Source organism: Carlito syrichta, unplaced genomic scaffold (genome assembly GCF_000164805.1).
Source record: "Carlito syrichta isolate Samal-C Ts95f unplaced genomic scaffold, Tarsius_syrichta-2.0.1 Scaffold309922, whole genome shotgun sequence".
Taxonomy (NCBI): Eukaryota; Metazoa; Chordata; class Mammalia; order Primates; family Tarsiidae; genus Carlito; species Carlito syrichta.
Window position 1 is genome coordinate 1,028,358 of NW_007254018.1, and position 22,253 is coordinate 1,050,610.

General features: G+C 42.4%; 1 protein-coding gene across 1 annotated transcript in view; it reads left to right on the plus strand.

Moving 5' to 3' along the window:
- The window catches only part of EPHX4 (epoxide hydrolase 4), a 48,621-nt gene that overhangs the window by 845 nt on the left and 25,523 nt on the right, over nt 1–22,253 (plus strand). The window contains exons 2-6 of the mRNA XM_021717690.1: nt 5–173; nt 2,417–2,502; nt 12,458–12,615; nt 16,680–16,808; nt 21,048–21,151. Coding sequence (XP_021573365.1) covers nt 5–173; nt 2,417–2,502; nt 12,458–12,615; nt 16,680–16,808; nt 21,048–21,151 — 646 coding nt within the window. The remainder of the gene's footprint in view (nt 1–4; nt 174–2,416; nt 2,503–12,457; nt 12,616–16,679; nt 16,809–21,047; nt 21,152–22,253) is intronic.

Sequence of the window (22,253 nt, forward strand, 5' to 3'; positions counted from 1 at the left end):
GAAGGGCGCGGGCCCGGCGCGGGGCGGGCGGGGGGCGTCGGGCTCGGCGTCCCCCGGTGTTGCGGGCTCGCGGGGTGACCGGGGGGCGCGGGAGGGGCGCGGCGGCGCGAGAGGGTCGGGTCCCTGGGTCGGGTCTCCGTGCGTCGTCTTTCTTTGTGTTCCCTTCTGGTCTCGTGTGTGTGTGTGTGTGTGTGTGTGTGTGTGTGTGTGTGTGTGTGTGTGTGAGAGACAGAGACGAGAGAGACAGAGCGACAGAGACGAGACACTCGAGAGAGACAGCGACAGAGAGACACAAGGGAAAGAAAAGAGAGACAGGGTGACTGAGAGACACGAGAGAGACAGAGCGACAGAGAGAAGAAAGAGACAGACACAGAGAGACAGATGGAGAGAGAGAGCGAGAAGCTGACAAAGAGCATCTATCCTGCCGGCCCCTTGACTGGCTGCTTAATGTGGAGTTTCTCAGAGTCCTCTTATCTTTCTGTCCCCGGCCCCACAACCCAGAATAATTCCCCTCTCCTTCCTACTGCAAGGGGAAGCTGTCACCTTTTTGCCCTTCAGACCCGCTGGAGAGAATTGTTCCCAGAGGCACCCTACTGTCCCAGAAGGCCATCTTTGCCCACATTTTAGAGATAGACACAAAGAGTAAACAGAATAAGTCCTTGACAATCAGGACTTAGGGAGCAGGAAACAAAAAAACCATGGTGAATGTTTAGGAGGAGGGAAGTAGAGGTATGAAGTCAGGGACCAAAGGAATGGAATAAAAAGCGAATGCCAAGCATACATAAGACTGCTTGTTTATATTGTCCCAAGCTTCCTGACAGCCCAGGATAATCTATTCCCTGAAACTCCGGGTGGTGACAGGGCTTCTGTGATATACCCTATGGTCTGACTCACAGGCCTTTCAAAATCAGCCTCATATGAGGGGTTATTTATGTCACCCCGTCCTGATTTCCTTTTAGGAGCTAAATTGCCCAGCAGCTGGAGTTCAGAAGGGCAGGAGGACTTCTTTCTTGCCTGGGGCTGAAATGAGAATTAAATGAGTTAATATTTGTAAAACAAAACAAAACAAGCCAACTTTGTGTCTGGCACATAGCAATAGCATATTTGTTGATGAAATCCAGTCAAGTGCTCATGGCATTGGCATCCTCCAGGTCTCACCACCAATAAAGGAAGTTATTGAACTTCTAGGAAGGCATTCTGCAGTTGAGGGCAAAGTCAGATTTGTTATCTCTGTCCACTCTGAGGAGTCAAAGTAGCATAAGAATCACTGGAATTCCTCAGAACACCTTTCCTCTGACTCTGGCCACCTAAAACGCTGCCCCAGAAAGGCAGAACCAAGGAGTGGAAAGACATGGTCTTGGGAGTCAGGACAAGATGGGGATAATAGCCTCAGCTCTACTCCCAATCACTTTATAACCTGGATTAACATTTTTAGGCCTCATTTTCTAAATCTGTAAAACGATTATTTCATATCGGAAAACCTAGCTGCTTGGGTTGCCTGATATAAAAGTAGTATCAAAGCTCAGCTTTTAGTTCCTGGTTTCTTAGGTGTTTTTTTGTTTGTTTGTTTTTAAGAGACAAGGTCTCCCTGTGTTGCCTAGGCTGGTCTTGAGCTCCTGGGTCGAGCAATCCTCCTACTTAGGCCTCCCAAAAGGCAAGGATTACAGGCATGAGCCACCATGCCAACCTTTCCTCGCTTTCTTTCAGAGTTTTGGTTTTCATTTCTTGCTGTTTCCTCTGCTTTCCTCTCTTCAGTTTGTTTAGTGTTTGCTGAGTTCTTCTCCCCACCCCCACCCCCCATGCTTATCATCTTCCCTGGGTTTTCTGGTCTCCCACATGAAGTCTTGAGAACTCAAGGCGTTCTGCTATTAGAAATGCTCACTGACATGACACGCGGAGCAGACAGCAAGGGGAACAGTACATACACCACTCAAAATAACAATGTGGGAAGGAGAGACCTAAAAATAAGGGAAGGAGGTGTGAATTATGTAACTGATGGCACAGCTCTTGACGGGCAAGCTGGGATAAGTACATGACTAGGAGGTAAACATGGCAGGAGCTTAAAGTCAGGTAGGAATTATTTACATGTCCTGCAGAATTTGAGTGAGATGAAATGTGATCTGTCAGTAAGATGAAAGTTACAGATTGTGAACTTGCTTCAGCAGCTCATTATACATAAATTGACCTTGTACTAGAACAAGAAGATACCATGAAGGGAATTGACCAAAGTGAATCTTTCAACTTATCCTATTGACAAATCATGTTTTTTTAAAAAAAAAAAATTAATAAAAGTTATATTATTTCTTGATGTTAAAATTTATGCAAGTGAGTATTGATAATGAAATGGAAATGTTAAACAGACTTCTTTGACAATCAATGCAAAGCATTGTTAAAACCCCATGCCATCTCTTTTCAGGATTCGGGGTTAAGATTTCATTATGTTGCTACTGGAGAAAGAGGCAAACCCCTTATGCTGCTGCTTCATGGATTTCCAGAATTCTGGTAAACTTACCAACTAACTTTCATTGTTACGTTAAAACTTGGCTCATTGTCGTAGTTCACTTTGGGCTGCTGTAACAGAGTACCACAGTCTGGGTCATTTGTAATGAAGAGACATTTATGTTCTCACAGTTCTGGAGTCTGGGAAGTCCAAGATCAAGGCGCCCGCATTGACCTGGCCCTTCTCACTACATCATCACTTGGCAGAGGAAGGAAAGACAAAGGGATGAAAGGGAACCACTCTTGCCTTTTCATAATTATGTTATATCCACTCGTGAGGGCAGTGCCCTTATGGTCTAATGTGTCTTTTTTTTTTTTTAAAGTTGGGTCTCACTCTGTCACCCAGGCTGGAGTGCAGTGGCATGCTCACAGCTTACCACAGCCTTGACCTCCTGAGCTCAAGTGATCCTTCTGCTTTAGAGTCCCAATTAGCGGACTACATGCTTGCACCATCATGCCCTGATTATTTTTTTTATTTTTGTAGATACAAGGTCTCACTCTGTGGCCCAGGCTGGTCTCGAACTCCTGGGCTCAAGCAATCCTCCCTCTTTGGCCTCCCAAAGAGCTGGCATGACAGGCATGAGCTACCGCTCCCAGCCCCTAGTCAATTCTTAAAGGTCCCACACCTGCTGGGCTTGGTGGCTCAGCCTGTAATCCCGCGCCTTGGAAGACTGGGGTGAGTGGATCGCCTGAGCCTGTGGGTTTGAGACCCGCCTGGGCAACTTGGCAAAACCTCATCTCTACAATAATTTTTTTTTTTTTTTAATTAGCCGGGCATGGTAACGCATGCCTGTAGTTCCAGCTACTTGGAAGGCTGAGGCGGAAGGATCACCGGAGCCCAGCAGGTCGAGGCAGCGGTGGCCGGCAGCGGCCACTGCACTCCAGTCTGGGCAACAGAGTGAGACTCCAACTCAAAAAAAAAAAAAGGTTACAGTGGCAATTAAATTTCAACATGAGTTTTGAAGAGGGCAGACATTCAAACTATAGCACTCATCACAGTATTATCTTCTTGTAATGACTTAACGGACCATACTGTATGATCACTGGCCCAGAGTTATCATTCCTAAATGTTCCTGAATCACAACAATGATTTTTCTCCTAGTCTAAAGAAATCTACATGTACCATCCTAAATTTATACCTTTTTGATAATTAAAAGAAGTATCTTTCAGTGCTTCAAATTTTTGAAATAGTCATAAAACAGTATTTATAGAGAACTACAGGCAAAATGCAACACTTGGATGGGGAAAGGAGATTTTAAACAAGCCATAGGCTTGGAGTGATTGTTTTTAGGAAGTTTTTGGTGAGGCTTGGAGTGAGGATAAGGCAGAAAGAAGGGGACTCCTGGAAACTGACAATGAACAATTTCCTTTGCACGAAGCGACAGGTTTATGTGAATACAGGATAAATGAAGGGCTCAGGTATTTCACATTAAAAAGAAAACCTAAAGCCAAAATATACAGGTGTTAGTTACTGTCTCAGTTTGTGTTGTCATAACAAAATACCACAATTAAGTAATTTATAAAGAACAGAAATTGGCTAGACACCGTGGCTCATGCTTGTAATCCCAGCACTTTGGGAGACCAAGATGGAAGGATTGCTTGAGCTCAGGAGTTTGAGACCAGCATGGGCAATTTGGCGAGACCTTGTCTCTACAAAAAAATCAAGTAGTCCCACTACTTGGGAGACTGAAGTGGTTCACTTGAGCCCAGGAGTTTGAGGCTGCTGTGAGCTGTGCTTTCACCACTGCACTCCAACCTGAGCAACAGAGTGAGACTCTGACTCCACAAACAAGATGTATTTCCACAGTTTTGGAGGCTGGGAAATTCAAGATCAAGGCACAGGCAGGTTCAGTGTCTAGTGAGGGCTGTTTCTGTGCTTCCAGGATGGCGCCTTGTGGGTGTGTCCCTTGGAGGGCACGAACACTGTGTCCTCACATGGTGGAAGGACAGAAGGGCAAAAAGAGCCTGGTTGTTTCCCTCCAGTCATTTTATAAGGTTACTCATCTGATTTTTGCCAGCAGAACCCTCACGACTTCATCACCCTCTAAAGGCCCCATCTCTTAATACTGTCACGTTGATCATTAAATATCAACATATGGGCTGGGCGCAGTGGCTCAGCCTATAATCCCAGCACTTTGGGAGGCCTAGGTGAGAGGATTGCCTGAGCCCAGGGGTTTGGGACCAACCTGGGCAACTTGGTGAGACTTCGACTCTACAATAAATCACAAAAACTATCCAGGCATGGTGGCATGCATCTGTAGTTCCAGCTACTTGGAAGGCTGAGGTGGAAGGATCACCTGAGCCCAGCAGGTTAAGGCTGTGGTGGCCATGAGCATGCCACTGCACTCCATGCCATGAGCATGCCATTGCACTCCAGCCTGGGCAACAATAGTGAGACTCTGACTCAAAAAAAAAAAGTCAACATATGAATTTTAGGGAACACATTGAAACCATAGCAGTTATGTAGGGGGAAATGCCTATTCTCTGTTGACTCCACAGGACCAAATAAGCAACACATGATTTTAAAATGTTTTAATGAACACCATTAAAAGAGAGGTAGTATATGGTCGGGGGTGGTGACTCATGCCTGTAATCCCAGCACTTTGGGAGGCTGAAGCGGGAGAATTGCTTAAGGTCAGAAGTTCGAGACCAGTCTGGACAACATAGAAAGACCCTCAGCTCCAAAAATAAAAAATTAGCTGGGTGTGGTGGCACATGCTTGTATTTCCCAGCTACTCGGGAGGTTGAAACGAGAGGATTGCTTGAGTCTAGGAGTTCAGGGCTGCAGTGAGCTATGATTGTGCCACTACACTACAGCCTGGACACAGAGCAAGGTCTTTTCTCAAAAAATTCTAAAAATGAAAGAGGTGGTTCATATGATAGTGATGAAAGAAAATCGGGTTTTTATAGCATAGGGCTGCAAAGATGGTTCATGAACTAAATAGGTCGAGAAATGGATTTTTATTTTTATTATTTTTTTTTTTGATTTGGAGTCTTACTCTGTGAGACTCACAGCCACTGCAGCCTTGACCTGCTGGACTCAGGTGATCCTTCCACCTTGGCCTTCCAAGTAGCTAGAACTACAGGCACGTGCTACCACATCTGGCTAATTTTTTGATTTATTGTAGAGACGAGGTCTCACCAAGTTGTCCAGGCTGGTCTTGAACCCATGGGCTCAGGCAGTCCTCTCACCTCAGCCTCCCAGAGTGTTGGGATTATAAGCGTGAGCCACCATGCCCAGCTGAGAGATGGATTTTTGAAAACTCAGTTCTCTCAGTTGACTCTGAGGTAGAATATCTGGTATCCTTTGAAAAGTCTGGGACAAAAATATCCAGCTCCCCAAATTTCTCTATGGCTGTCTCCTAATCCCTAGATTCCACCATTATGGATTTCTCACTCCTTTTAGAGATTTAAAGATTTTGTGTCACCCAAAGTCCTGATTTAAAATGCACCTAACTCTGAAAGGAATGTTACCTAAGACACTTTAGGTAATATGTTATGCCTGGAAGGGACTCTATGAATACATGCATCGAGGATGTTAGTGTACCAGGAAATATGAGGCATTGAAGAAACTAACGAAGACAGCAAAGACCTGGCTACCTCATAATTTTTCCAGAGCAAGAAGTCTGTAAGTGCCTCTTCCCGAGAAGATTTTTCCCCTTGTGAAGAATTTTTTTCCTCCTTCTGGATTTACATGCATAAATAAGTATAAGTCATTTTCATGCTGTACTTGAATCTGTTTCTGCATCTGAGATGGCAGGAAGCTACCCAGTGCAATTCTAACACACGCATGTAGACTCGCTTTGTGGAGGTCACAGCATGATGGATTCACGATAAAATGTTCTAAAACGTTGGTGCAATCTGTCTAAAAGTCAAATGAACAGGAAATTCTGACTCAGCGGTTTATTTATTTGCTACAGGACCCTACACAGTCATCTAGAATAATTTTGCAGAGCTGTGTGAAGATAAAGAGAGTCAAAACATGTGAAAGGACTTTCTCACGGCCCCAGGGAATACTCAAGTGAATGTTTATTTTTTTCATTCCCGTTTACTTAGTGTGGAGACCCATGTGTTAGATAACAGTTTCCTGATTCTGGGGAAGATAATGATGACAGTTAACATTTTCAGAGCATTTACAATGTGCCAAGTACTCGTATAAGTGCTTTACATATATCATCTAATTAAGGCTTGCAGCTACCCTTATCAAGTTGGCAGTGCCAGAAAGTAAGATGACCCTTGTTCTTGAAATTTAGGACTGACCTCTGCTGCTTGTCCTCAGTCTGTGGGAATGATAATGATCTGATAACATGCATGGATTTTTTTTTTTTGAGTCAGAGTCTCACTCTGTCACCCAGGCTGGAGTGCAGTGGCATGCTCATGGCCACTGCAGCCTCAACTTCCTGGACTCAGATGATCCTTCCGCCTCGGCCTTCCAAGTAACTGGTACTAGCCACTGCAGCCTCGACTTCCTGGACTCAGATGATCCTTCCACCTCGGCCTTCCAAGTAACTGGTACTAGAGGTGCATGCTACCACGCTCAGCTAATTTTTTAAAAAATTTATTGTAGAGACAGGGTCTCACCAGGTTGCCCAGGCTGTTCTCAAACCCCTGGGCTCAGACAGTTCTCTCGCTTCTGTCCCCCAAAGTGCTGGGATTACTGCCGTGAGCCACTGTGCCCGGCCAAAACCCCTATTTTGATGCTCACTCTGTCTTTCCTTCCAATCAAACTGCCACTGTTACTCATTATGGGGTCTAGTCAATTCCATTTAGGTGCTGGTGGCAGAAGTCAATCCATATATCAAAATTTATGACAAAACTCTAAGATTTAAGTTTTAGGACAAAACTCTTCTTTATTTTTTTCATTGTAAAGGCCCCAAAATCTTTATGCCTTGCGTTTCAAGTCAATTTCCATTTGTATTACAAATATAAATGTTACTCCTCTACCAATTGTTTTGCCTAAATACACATAAAATTATAAACTTGTTTGTAGATCAAGTTGATTAGAAACTTTTGATATAATGAAGAGGAAAAAAAGGATAAAGTGGTCATTTGTGTGACTTTGCTTTTAAAACTTAAAGTACCGTGCACATGTAATGTATTTTCTGCATTTATCATCATTGCCTGAGAAAAGCTGTTGAGAATTAGTGATATTTAATGTATATGATCAGTTGTTACACAGAAACAACAAAATCCTGGCTCTTCCTCTTTAAAATCTAAAGGAAAACACACAAGATACACATCTATGAGACCTATAGCTAAATTAGCCCCAAATAAGACTGTTTTGTGGAAGGATGATTTTTCTCCAACTCTCTCTCCGCTTCAATTTGCATCTCCCAAAAATATTTTGAGCTGAGGCAGGCAATTTCTTTGAGGCATCTTCATCACCAGCTGTGTGGGATGCGTGTGGCATCTCTCAAGTGCCGAGGCGAGAGAGGGCCCCTCACGCACACAGCTGAGCCCAGAGGCCAACAGCTGGGGCCTTTCTCTGTGTGACAGGAAAAGAGATTCTATCTACAATGTGAAAGTGGCTGACCTGGCAGGGCCGGGAGCCCTCCTCAGGTTCAGAGTAATACTTTGGGAAGAGGTTGTTTTTTTTGTTTTGTTTTTTCCAGGTATCCTCTTCTATCACCTAAAGCTCCTAGAAAAAGACAACCTGAATGAAAATAGTTTTACTTATTTATCATATTTTACTGCTTTTGTAATGTGTTTCATTCTTGTATCGAGGGGATTGATTTTTGTGTTAGCCATATAAATGACCCCATCAGCCTGTCACTGAGGTGATTTCCTTTTCAGTTTAGGGCTAAGGTGTAAACCAAATGTGTTTTGTTTATGAACTCCAGGAAGTTGACATTTAAGATGATATTGTTCTTTTGTAATTTATTAAAATAAGTTGTCCTGTTTCTTAGAGTTGTTTTGGATATTGTTCACAGCAGTAGTTGAATTTATTTTTAAGGCAATTTAAATTATTCATAATATAAGGCCAGGCATGTGGCTCATGCCTGTATTCCTAGCACTTTGAGAGGCCAAAGTGGGAGGATCACTTGAGTCCAGTATTCCAGACCAACCTGGACCAGATAGTGAGTCTCTGTCTCAATTTTAAAAAAAGATACATTATTCATAATATTATTAAATTATTCATGCAGGTATCATTGTTACGTGATCTCTAAAACAATTTTAAATGTAAAATGTGGGATTGTATACATTGTTGTGAGTCAATATCTACTTTGAAATATCTAATTAAATGAATTCTAAATGAAGACATATAGATACTTAGGATAGTGAAACAATGCACGGGTCAGGCTTGGTGACTCAGCCTGTAATCCCAGCACTTTGGGAGGCTGAGGTGAGAGGACTGTCGGAGCCCAGGGGTTCGAGACCAGTCTGGGCAACTTGGTGAGACCTCGTCTCTAATAAATCAAAAAATAAGCCGGTCATGGTGGCACATGCCTGTGGTTCCAGCTACTTGGAAGGCTGAGGCGGAAGGATCACCTGAGCCCAGCAGATCAGGGCTGCGGTGGCCGTGACATGCCACTGCACTCCAGCCTGGGCAACAGAGTGAGACTCCAACTCAGAAAACAAACAAACAAACAAAAAATGCACAGCCTAGTAGAAACTGAATAGAAATTCCCTAGTAGGAGTTTGGGACCTTCAGCTGTCATTGTCTCAAAGCCTGATCTGGGACAGAGGTTTTATTGCATAACTGGTACTTACAGCACTGTCATTCAGTGTTTCCATTAGTTTGTTGTTTTGCTTATTCAACAAATCTTTAGAAGCACCTACGTGGGCCAGACATCCCAGCAGGCAACTCAGGAAACTAACATCCTAGTGGAAGAGCTAGATATCAACAGGGTATTATGTGCTACGGGCCCAGTGCACTCAAGAGTGTACGCACAAGTACAGAAGCACAGAAGAGCCCACTGGACCCGGCGTGCACCGGAGGAAGCCTGGGAAGTCTAGAAGAAGAGATGCCCAGTTGAGGAAGGGTTAAATGAATGGTGAGGGTCAGGGATTACGGGATAATAGGAGGATGGCAGGGAGTGATGGTATTTCCGAGAAAGAAAAACATACAAACAAACTCATAAAAGCAAAAAACAATACCCAGTCAGGCCTGGAGTCCCAGCACTTTTGGGAGGCCGAGGCAGGAGGATTGCTTAAGCCAGGAGTTCCAGACCGGCCTGGGCAACATAGTGAGACTCTGTCACTACAAGAAATCTTAAAAAGAGAATACTCATGTTTGTTCACCACAGCAGCCTAGTGCTGTAGAGGCACCGTGACATGGCTGCAGAAGCCAGGCTACTTGGGTTGAAATCCTGGCTGTGCTGTTTGCCATTCATGACCTTGGGCACTTCAGTTAACCTTGCTGTGCCTCTGTTTCTTCATCTATAAAGTGGGGATAATAATAATGCCTACTTTATACTATTGTTTAGAGCTCAGCATTACCATACAAGAAGCACTTAGAATTACGCCTGGCGTGTAGTAAGAGCGATACAGATGTTAGCTCTGCCTGTTATAAAGCATATAACAGAGACTGTAAAGTAATCAGGTCGGAAGACTGGGCAACAATTGATTCTTGCAGATTCTGTCTGCCAGGATAATAAACCTGGGTTTCACATTGTTAATGATAGGGAGCCAAGATTTTCAGCAGGGAAATGACATGAGTGATTCTGGTTTTGTGGAAGACAGAGCTGAGGGTAATGGAATGGACGCAGACCGATTAATGGGCTGCTGCGTTAATGGCCTGAGTTAAGGTAATGATAACAAGACAGACAGGAGGAATATTTCAATAAATATTGAAGAGGTTAAATCCACAGAACCTTGTTGACTAGGTATGAGGGATTTTTAAAAGGGAAGACTTGGTTTTCAGTTACAAGACATAAAAAAAATCAATTCAAAATTTTAAGTAAGGCTAATGAGAAAATAATAAATCATATGCATTGACAGGTGAGTGTCTTTAAGGAAACAAACAGTTTGTTGCAATCCAGAGACAAGACTGGTATGGCCTAGCCAAAAACAGACACTGTTTATTAACATTTTCAGATCCATCTTAATGGCAGTGCTTTTGCAGATTTTCATAAGCCATAGATATTCTAGCAATAGATCAGAGATTCTGTATCCACTCATAATTCTAAACATGTACCTGATGCTCTTCCTGACTTGTTACGTTGATCTTACTGCTTTATGTCACTCCGCATGGCAATCACCTCTCACTACTGATTTCTAATCTTACATCACTGTGTTTGCTTGCCTGTTGTACTCCAAAAGAATTTTCCAACAATGATCTCTCATTTGGCTTGTGTCAGATAATTTTACACTGTGTTTCCAAGAACAAATGTGTGTGTGGATGCTTTTTTTTTTTTGAATTGGAATCTCACTCTGTCATCCAGACTGGAGTGTGGTGGCACGCTCCCGGCCACTGCAGCCTCGACCTGTTGGGCTCAGGCAATCCTTCCGCCTCAGCCTTCCAAGTAGTCAAACTACAGGCGTGTGCTACCGCACCCAGCTAATTTTTGATTTATTGTAGAGATAAGGTCTTGCCAAGTTGTCCAGGCTGGTCTCGAACCCTCAGGCTCAGGCAGTCCTCTCACCTCAGCCTCCCAAAGTGCTGGGATTACAGGCTTGAGCCACCACACTTGGCCTCAGATACTTTTTAAAGATGCGTTATCTTGAGTTCCATAACGTGGTGAGTCACTTTTTAAAATCCTTGTCCTTTTTTTTTCCTGTTATCGAAAATGATTGTGCTTATTTGAAGAAGAAAATTTCACAGATCTCTGTATTTCAGTTAATTCTGCAGTTCCATGATCAAGCACAGGAGGCGTGTCTGGCCTAGCAGAGGCCTCCAGAACTGGGCTGCAGCACTGTGGCCATCCTCATTGGTCAGCGATGGTGCCATTTTGGTTGCTAAATGTTGTTAACATCATTCTTGCTTGTACTTATGGTTCAAGATCTTCCACAGAAGATTCTGCTTTAACAAGTAGAAGTTTATCTTAAATGGTTGTTATATTGGATTATTTCAGTGATTATCTTTTTTTTTAAACCTGCAGACTTTTTCGTCAGTAGCTCTTATTGTTACTAAAGAAAACTGAACCCTATTTAATGGTGAAGTAAGATGAGTGAAATCTACTTTTGAGGGAAATAAAATTTCATCTAATAAATGTATTCCATCAGAAAATCAAGTAGTTCTGCAGAACAAGAGCCCTGGACTTACGTTACTCCACAAAAGTCCTGGGCCAGACCAGCATTCTTGTGTTCTGGGAAAACTCTCAAGCTCATCTTCCCTCTCACATGAAAAAAAAAAATCTTTAAACTGGTGTGGTGGCTCACAGCTGTAATCCCAGCACTTTGGAAGGCTGAGGCAAGAGGATTGCTTGAGCCCAGGAGTTCAAGACCTGCGTAGGAAATAGTGAGACCTTGGCAAAAAATTAGCCAGGCATGGTGGCACACACCTGTAGTCCCAGCTACCCTGGAAGCTGAGACGGAAAGATCACCTGAACCCAGGAGGTCAAGGCTGTGATGAGCTGAGATCATGCCACTGCACTCCTGCCTGGGTGACAGAGTAATATCCTGACTCAAAAAAACAAAAACAAACTTTTATAATTTATTTATTGTCTAGAAATTCAGGCTGTAAAGTAACTGGCTGTTTCTTGTACAGATTCCCTGGTGGCTATAAATATCATTTAAGAAAGGTTAGAAAATTGGCTTAGTAAGGCATAGATAAGTACATTGATTTGAGTATCTTGTAGTTTCTGTGACACCCCACTGGAGCTGATAAAAAAGATAACATAATTCTATTAGAACATCTGTGTTTCCTGCTCAAGTAGGACTCCCCTCTGCTGACTGGCAGCTGTATGCCCTTTCTCAAAATAAGGACTTTTAAAAATAGTTTTCCACTTAGAAAATCTGTAACGTTCTTCTTTGTATTAGCCAATATGGTGTTTTGAATGTTTCTTATTTCCTGCAGGTATTCTTGGCGACACCAGCTGAGAGAATTTAAGAGTGACTATCGAGTTGTGGCACTGGATTTGAGAGGCTATGGAGAAACAGACGCTCCTGTTCAGCGAGAGAATTATAAACTGGATTGTCTAATTACAGACATAAAGGATATTTTAGATTCCTTAGGTAGGTTTTAGTTTTAAAAAAACAGTATTAATTCTTTTTAAGGGGCCAACACTCAACACATCGTGAATGGAGAACTTCTTTTCTTGGGAGGATGCACTTTCCATCCATCTGTGATCTGCATCCTGTCACCATGGTATTGGGGTATACAGCCCAAAATATTTATCCAGGAAATGTAAAATCATGCATCCAGAGTAGCTATTCAGTCTGCCAGGCAAGAATGACTTTCGATGTTTGTTTTTAAAAATAGACCCATGGGCTATTAATCTCAGCAGTTTCAGAGGCCGAGGCAGGAGGAGTACTTGAGGCCAGGAGTTCAAGACCAGCCTGGGCAACATAGCAAGACCTCATCTCTTAAAAAAGGAGGGGGGGGGGGAAATTGTATAAATAGACCTCATGTAAGCTATTTCTTATTTTTAGAACTAATTATTGAACGCTTGACTCAAGCTCAGAAAATGTAATTATTCAGAACCCACACCTAGATATTCACTTAAAAATGTTATAAGGCCAGGCACAATGGCTCAAACCTGTAATCCCAGCATTTTGGGAGGCAGAGGCGAGAGGATTGCCTGAGCTCAGGGGTTCGAGACCAGCCTGAGCAACATGGTGAGGCCTCATCTCTACAATAAATCAAAAAATTAGCCAGGTGTGGTGGCACATGCCTGTAGTTCCAGCTACTTGGAAGGCTGAAGTGGAAGGATCGCCTGAGCCCAGCAGATCGAGGCTGTGGTGACCATGAGGTGCCACTGCACTCCAACCTGGGCGACAGAGTAAGACTCTGACTCAAAAAAAAAGTTTTAAGATGCAGAAGCACTTGCATTAGCATTTCTTCTGTATTGCTCAGCTGGAATCACATCATAGTTGTGTATTTTATTTTTATATTGTGTGACAAACCATCCCAAATCAGTGGCAGATGGCCAGAGCCATTTATTCCAGCGTGCATGGAGCTGCAGGTCAGCCGTCGGTTGGACTCCTCTGGGTCTCTGCCTCAGGCCGTGGGTCCAGCTGGGACTGGTTTCTCTCTGTGAGTGGGGCAGGAGCCCAAGCTAAAGGTGGGTAACTACCTGAGAGAAGCTCTCTCCCTGGTAAAGGCAGAAGTAGCAAGAGGGTGAGCCCAGCTGCACAAGCATATTTCCAGTTTCTACTAGCAGCCCATTGGCCAAAGCAAGTCATGTGATAGAGCCTCAAGTCAAGTCATACAGCCACCAGGAGACCAAAACAAACAACATGGCCAACTCTAACATCAAAGGGGCAGCGAAGTATACTCCTTCTGTGACAGTTGGGACGGGAGAGTAAATCTTTTTCTTAACAATAATCCAATCTACTTAATCCTCTTAGACTGAAATCCAGCTGCTACCGTTAGTATGTTAATGGAGCCAATATAGTGAGAAACACCTTGAAATCAAAGACCCTTTCTACAATAATCTCATGAGGGCATAGATTGGGCCAATATTTTTAGAGGAGAAAAAAATGGATGGGGTCTGGAGCTTGTCAACATGCAGTACTGTCATTTAGTCTGATTATAGTAAATCAGACTGAGACACTGATTTTGAAACTATATTTCATTCAGATTTTGTCATCATGAAATTGTCGGTAAATCATTAATATAAACAAGGTGTGTGTGTGTGTGTGTGTGTGTGTGTTTCTGTTCATGTGTGCGTATTAGTATAAGTGGTGAGGAGAAATGATGAGAAGTACTTCCTTGAAAGAATTAAGTAACTTTTAAGTACTCCAGGAATGAATTACAAGTGAATCTTATTCATCCATACAATGCAAATCCTCTAGGAACCTCTCTTAATCAACATTTTAACCTAATTCAAATTATGATAATGATTACATGAAATGAAACTTGTATATAATTGGTTCTATAATTAAGTCTTTCCTCTAATTCAGTTTGACTTCGCAGTTCCAAATTAGTGACATTTTTAACTGTGTTGGGATGTACATTGGGTTTGTGAAGTTAGGGAGAAAATAGATGCTTCCTGGAAATAAAGACTTATGAGCTGGATGTAGGTGGAACTTTTATGATTTTACTGTAACTAGGAATTTCTCAGCTTTCAAAAAATAATCCGGGCTGGGCATGGTGGCTCACACCTGTAAATCCAGCATTTTGGGAGGCTGTGTCAAGAAGATTGCTTGAGCCCAGGATTTCAAAACCAGCCTGGGCAACATAGCAAGACCTCGTCTCTACAAAAAAATTAAAAAAGTAACCAGGCATGGTAGCACACACCTGTAGTACCAGCTACTCAGGAGGCTGAGGAAGAAGGATCACCTGAACCCAGGAGGTGGAGGCTGTGGTGAGCCGTAATCCTGCCACTGCAGTCCAGCCTGGGTGACAGAGTGAGACTTCAACTCAAAAAAAAAAAATTTTTTTTTCAGGAAAATGGTCCTATATTATTTTCTAACTACTACTTCTAAGATAAATCTGGCATTTACCTCCAAGACTGTGGGCCTTGTAATTCAGATATACTACAAAATTTTTCACTGCTGGGGCAGTTTGTTTTAATGACAGAAATGTAGACAGATAACCACACTCTACAAAGATATCTTGGAATTGACTCACTACAATACTACAGGCTTTATCAGGCAAGTATAATAATCTACTGTCCAGGATAGAACAAGTGCTTGCATCTACTGTCTTTTGAACAGCACCACCGTAGCATGCAGGCTTCAGAACCAGACTCCAGAAAGCCATTCCATCTGCCAAAATGATGACTACTTTTATTTTCTTCAAATCCTGCATTTTATTTTTTTCAAATTCTGCAGTGTTATTTGTAGGCTTCAGAGGCAGTTCTATTAGTAGAACTGATCAATACGCAGATTGGTGAATCAATAAACAGAAGGACTGAATTCTGTTGGTGGAAGGACTCAGGCAGGATCACTAGTTTAGGGATGGAGAAATGAAATCCGACCAGTGTGGAGAAAGGGGGCCCTGGGTGCTAGGAGCACTCACGGAGGAGCCCACAAGGAGCCAACAGTGGATAATCAATGTCCTATATCATTAGGTGTTTTGGAGGGAAACTGTATTTCTCGCTAGCTGTGCAACCCTGAGCAAGGTGCTAGACCGCTCTGCGCTTCTCTTCTATTCATCTATAAAATAAGGAGGGAGTGTGGTTGTAAGGATCAATTGAAAGGTGAGCAACATGCTCAGGATAGGTCCTGGCTCACAATCAGCTCCCAAGAAATGCTGGCCCTTATTATCCTTGCTGGTGTTAGCACCATCACTCTGGTCACCACTGAAACCACTGGACAAGGCACTTATTTCTGCAAACAAGACTACAAACAAATTCATATCTATATTTGGCCACCTAGACATCAACAAGGCCAAAATCTTAGTTTCAGTGTCTTATAGGTCAACTAACAATTCTAACCACAGCTCACTCCTCTGTACTTGACAAATCCAGGGAAGGGAAGGTGCTGTAGGTTTATAAGGGATACAGGAAGCCCAGTGCAGAGGCTCCTACCTGTAATCCCAGCACTTTGGGAGGCCAAGGTGGGAGGATTGCTTGAACCCAGGAGTTTGAGACCAGCCTGGACAACATAGCAAGACTTCATCTCTACAAATAAATAAAATTAGCCAGGCAGGGTGATGCGAGGCTATAGTCCAGCTACTTGGGAGGCTGAGATGGAAGGATCACCTGAGTCCAGGAGGTCGAAGCTGCGGTGAATCATGATTGTGCCACTGCACTCCAGCCTGGACGACAGAGTGAGACCCTGACTTTAAAAAAAATCTAAATAATCTTGCTATTACCTGATTATGCCCATAGAACCAAATCTGATCTAGCTATTTCTGAAGATAGGTAGGTAGGTAGGTAGGTAGATAGATAGATACCATTTAAACATTTCTGGGAAAGTTTCTCAATCTTTAGGTCTAGAGTGGAGCTATCTAGGGGATTCAGATGTATAAACAAGTTTTGGTAACTCAGAACCCAAGATCTCATACAAAGTGCGTAGTTAGGCTAGGCTAATCAAAGAAGTAGTTTCAGACGCGCAATTATTTTATGTGAGGTAACAATGCACCCACCTGTTTCTTTTCAATAATATCCACACTTATTTCTTGTTTGCAGGTTATAGCAAATGCGTTCTTATTGGCCATGACTGGGGGGGTATGATTGCTTGGCTAATTGCCATCTGTTACCCTGAAATGGTGATGAAGCTTATTGTTCTTAACTTTCCTCATCCAAATGTATTTACAGGTGAGTTCAAGTATTCATGAAAGCATCTCAACTAACACAACAATTGGTTATTGTTACTGACATTTTGGATTAAAGACAGCAAATTTTGGTTAACGTAATCTTTTAAAAATTAGATGACTAAACCATGAAAGCACATGACAATGTCAGATGCCTTGGTTGTCGGTCTTCCTGAGGAATGATGCAGCTTCATATGTGCTTGTGTAATTTTATTCCTTTACAAAAATATTTTACTGTTAACTTGGGGAGGAACAAAAGGGAAGATGCAATGACATTGCTTTGGCAGTAATGAATCCTGACAGCCTAGAAATAAATTCTCCTCTTGCCTGACTGCTTTGGCTATGAGGAATGGCAGTATCCTTTAAAGCAGCAGTTTCTGTTTTGGTCTTAGGACTTCAACATCTTAAAACTATTAAAGACCTCATTGAGCTTTTGTTTATATGGGTTATGTCTTTACATATTCACTGTACTGAAAATTAAAACAAATTTTTAAAAATATTTACATATGAATTCATCTTTAAAAACCATTACCTGTTAACATATTTTAATGAAAACTAACTACATCTTCCAAAACAAAACTTTAGGGAAAAGAGTGTCATTGTTTTACATTTTTTGCAAATCTCTTCAATCTGCTGCAATATGTTGTTTGAACTGAAGTATATGAAGAAAGTGTATGAAGAAATCTGATCTGGCCTCACACAGATTTGTGATTGGAAAGGGAGGAATATTTTAATAGTTTTTTCAGATAACTGTGGATTTCCTTTCCTTTTTTTTTTTTTTTTGTTTGAGTCGGAGTCTCCCTCTGTCTCCCAGGCTGGAGTGCAGTGGCACAATCACAGCTATCACAGCCGCGACCTGCTGAGTTCAGGCGATTCTTCTGCTTCAGGCTTCCAAGTAGCTGGAACCATAGGTGCGCACCACCAGACCTCGCTAATTTTTTATTTATTTATTGTAGAGATGAGGTCTTGCCAAGTTGCCCAGGCTGGTCTTGAACCCCTGGGCTCAGGCAGTCCTCTTGCCTTGGCCTCCTAAAGTGCTAGGATTACAGGCGTGAACCACTGCACCCAGTCTGAAAGTTATATTTCTAAACACTCCAACCCTGTTGAATATAGTTGTGACATGCGAAATAAGGGGAAAAAAATAACCTGTATCGTAAGGAAAATTTTTTTCCTCTTTTAATTTTCATTTTAAAATTGTGGGGTACAATTCAGGGTTAGGTATACAAATATTCATTGTGCAGGTATCCTTATTGATGAGGTGTGCCCCCCCTTCCCCAGGCAGATATCGACTACTGTCAATCCCACCTCCCTACCCCCTTCCACAGTTTTCCATTACTTCAGTCCTTTTCTTTTAGTCATACGGTAGTTGTTCAAGGTCCACTTATGAGTGAGAGCATGCGATACTCAGCTCTTTTTTTCTGTAAGAGATCACTCAGTATTATAAGCTCTAATTTCATCCAGATTGCTGCGAAGTTCATGATTTTGTTCTTCTTTATGGCTGCATAGTATTCCATTGTGTATATGTACCACATATTTTTTATCCAGTCCTCTTTTGATGGGCAGCACAGTTGGTTCCATGTTCTTGCTACTGTGACCAATGCTGCAATAAACATATGTATTCAGGTATCTTTTTTATAGAGTGACCTGAGTTCTTCCGGGTATATTCCCAGTAGGCGGATTGCGCGGTCATATGGAAGGTCGATTTTTAGAGCTTTTAGGAATCGCTACACTGATTTCCACAGAGGCTGTACTAGTTTACACTCCCACCAACAGTGTAGAAGTGTTCCCTTTCCACCATATCCTCTCCAGCATCTGTTATTTTTTGAGTTATTGATGATAGTCATTCTGACTGGAGTTAGGTGGTATCTCAGTGTGGTTTTAATTTACATCTCCTTGATGACTAGTGAGGCTGAACATTTTTTCATGTATCTATTGGCTGCTCGTGTGTCTTCTTTTGAGAAATGTCTATTCATATCTTTAGCCCACTTTGTAACGGGGCTGTCTGGTTTTTTTTATTTTCAGCACGTTTGAGGTCCTTGTAGATCTTTGATGTTAGGCCTTTGTCAGACTTGGAGTTGACAAATATTTTTTCCCAGTCTGTCGGCTGTCTTCCTGCTCTTTTGATGGTTTCTTTGGCTTTGCAGAAGTTTGCCAGTTTAATGAGGTCCCACTTGTCTGTCTTATCTCTTATGGCCTGGGTTTGGATCAGGAATCGGTTGCCAGATCCAACTTCCATAAGGGTGTGTCCTGCATTTTCTAAGGTTCTTACAGTTTGAGGTTTTACATTTAGGTCTGTGATCCATTTAGAGTTAATTTTTGTGTATGGGGCTAGGTAGGGGTCCTGTTTCAATCTTCTGCATGTGCTCAGCCAGTTTTCCCAGCACCATTTACTGAATAGGTTCTCTTCTCCCCAGTAGTTGGTGGTGGAGGCTTTGTCAAAGATGAGTTGGTTGAGAAATTGAGGTTTTGCTTCTGGAATCTCAATTCTATTCCATTGGTCTATATGCCTGTTCTCGTACATAGGCTGTTTTGATTATTGTAGCTTTATAATATAGTTTAAAGTCTGGGAGTGTGATACCTCCTGCCTTGTTTTTTACGCTGAGGATTGTTTTGGCTATTCTTGGTCATTTATGTTTCCATGTGAATTCCTGTATTGTTTTTTCTAGGTCTGAAAAGAATGTTTCTGGTAATTTGATGGGCATTGCATTAAATCTGTAGATTGCCTTAGGTAGAATGGACACCTTAACAATGTTGATGCTTCCAATCCATGAGCATGGAATATTTTTCCACTTGTTTGTGTCATCTTTGATTTCTTTAAGCAGTGTTTTGTAGTTTTCATTGTAAAAGTCTTTTACGTCTCTAGTTAGGAAGATGCCAAGGAATCTCACTCTGTTGCCCAGGTTGGAGTGCAGTGGCACACTCATGGCTATCACAATCTCAACCTGCTGGGCTCAGGCGATCCTTCTGCCTCAGCCTTCCATGTAGCTGGAACCACAGGCGGGCACCACCACACCTGGCTAATTTTTTGATTTATCATAGAGATGAGGTCTCGCCAAGTTGCCCAGGCTGGTGTTGAACACTTGCACTCAGGCAATTCTTTCACCTTGACTTCGCAAAGTACTGGGATTTACAAGTGTGAGCCACTGCATTCACTTCTTTCTGCTTCTTGAATGTGCCAAGCCCAGGACCTGCTTGCTGTTTCCGGATGCTCTTCCTAGATCTTTGCATGGCTGACTCCTTCTTACCATTTAGGATTCAGCACACATGTCACAGCTCCAGAGAGGCCTTCATGACTATCTCTGCTAAATAATAGGCCCCCACCCACCATCACTTTCACCCAGATCACCTTCTTTTATTTTCTTTATGGTATGATTGCTCTTTTAAGTATGTGTTACTTATTAGTTGTGTAAGTTCACTGTGGGAAACTTTCCTATCTTGTTCACCGCTGAATCCCCTGGCACATATCAATAGGCAAACATTCATGGAATGAATGAGTTTTCTAGACACATTAATGAATGTACAGAACACATTTCAGTTCCTTTTCAGGGCAAATGAATCAGGTGTTCAACTTGAATCAGTCTGTAAGGAGACTTTTAAACAACAGAAAATTACATGACGAGGTATTCCTAAGAAAAGTGATATAATTACAAAAAGTCTGATAATGACTTTGGAGGAAAAGCAATGTTGTTTGGGCTTATTGTTCCCTTTAAGTTAAGACTTTATAAAGTAAAACTTTATTTTTATTTAAAGTGCTGTATCAGGCATGGTGGCTCATGCCTGTAATCTCAGCACTTTTGGAGGCCAAGGCAGGTAGATTGCTTGAGTCCAGGAGTTTGAGACCAGCCTGGGCAATATAGTGAAACCTCGTCTCTACAAAAAAATCAAAAAAATTAGCCGGGCATAGTGGCATGTGTCTATAATCCCAGCTGTTCGGGAGGCTGAGGTGGAAGGATTGCCTGAACTCACAAAGTCGAGGCTGTGATGAGCCTTGCTTGTGCCACTGCGCTGCAACCTGGGTGACAGAGTAAGATCCTGACTCAAATAAATAAAGTGCTGTAAATTTTTAAAATACCAGAAACATCCACAATAAAATATAAAAACATAGAAATTGGTCCAAAGAAACCTTACTTGTGGATTATTTTATGGGATTATCTTAAGGTAAAATTGCCCTAAAAATAAGTTCTTCCAATGGTAAGTAATTTACACCCCTTGGATAAGGTTTAACATGGCATTTTAATTGCAGAATATATTTTACGACACCCTGCCCAGCTCTTCAAATCCAGCTATTACTACTTCTTCCAAATACCACGGTTCCCAGAATTTATGTTCTCAATCAATGATTTCAAGGTAAGTCAAACAAATAATATTATTATTAATGAAAAGTATCTTTAATTAAATCCATGTTTAAGAATGTAAAATACAACTGGGCACGGTGGCTCAAGCCTGTAATCCCAGCACTTTGGGAGGCCAAGGTAAGGGGATTGCCTGAGCCCACAGGTTCGAGAACAGCCTGGGCAACTTGGTGAGATCTCATTTCTACAATATATCCAAAAAAAACTAGCTGGGTGTGGTAGTATGCGCCTGTAGTTCTGGCTACTTGGAAGGCTGAGGCAGAAGGATGGCCTGAGCCCAGCAAGTCGACACTGGGGTGGTTGTGAGTGTGCCACTGCACTCCAGCCTGGATCGTAGAGTGAGAGTCTGACTAAAAAAAAAAAAAAAAAATTAACTGGGCATGGTGGCGTGTGCCTGTAGTTCCAGCTACTTGGAAGGTTGAAGTAGAAGGATCACCTGAGCCCAGCAGGTGGACACTGGGGTGGCCATGAGCATATGTGCCACTGTACTCCAGCCTGGGCAACGGAGTGAGACTCCAAGTAAAAAAAAAAAATGTAAAATGAAAAAAATACATTAAAACTTAACAAATGATTTTAAGCCCTTACCTACTGGCCTGCATATTGTTATGGTCTCTGTTTATATATTTAGGTGCTTGCTGTTCAATTTTTTGTGAGAGCCTATGCCCCTATAGGCATACCTCTTTGTAAAGAACATCTTCTGGGGAAATGAAGGAATATGAATACCAGGTTTCACAGCAGCAGAAGTAGGGAGAACAAAATCCCTAAACAAAGTGAGCATGCAGATATGGGTACACCATGGATGCTGACACTGGTGGTCATATGCAAGCATCTTGGAAACTTAATGTATGCTGCTGCTTCTTCTTCCTCTTCCTCTTCCTCCTCCTCCTTTTCTTCTTCTTTTTTGAGTTGGAGTCCTACTCTGTCGCCGAGGCTGGAGTGCACACGGCTATTGCAGCCTTGATCTGGTGGGTTCAGGCGATCCTTCCACCTCGGCCTTCCAAGTAGCTGGAACCACAGGCATGCACCATCATACCCAAATAATTTTTTTTTTTTGAGTCGGAGTCTCACTCAGTCGCCCAGACTGGAGTGCAGTGGCT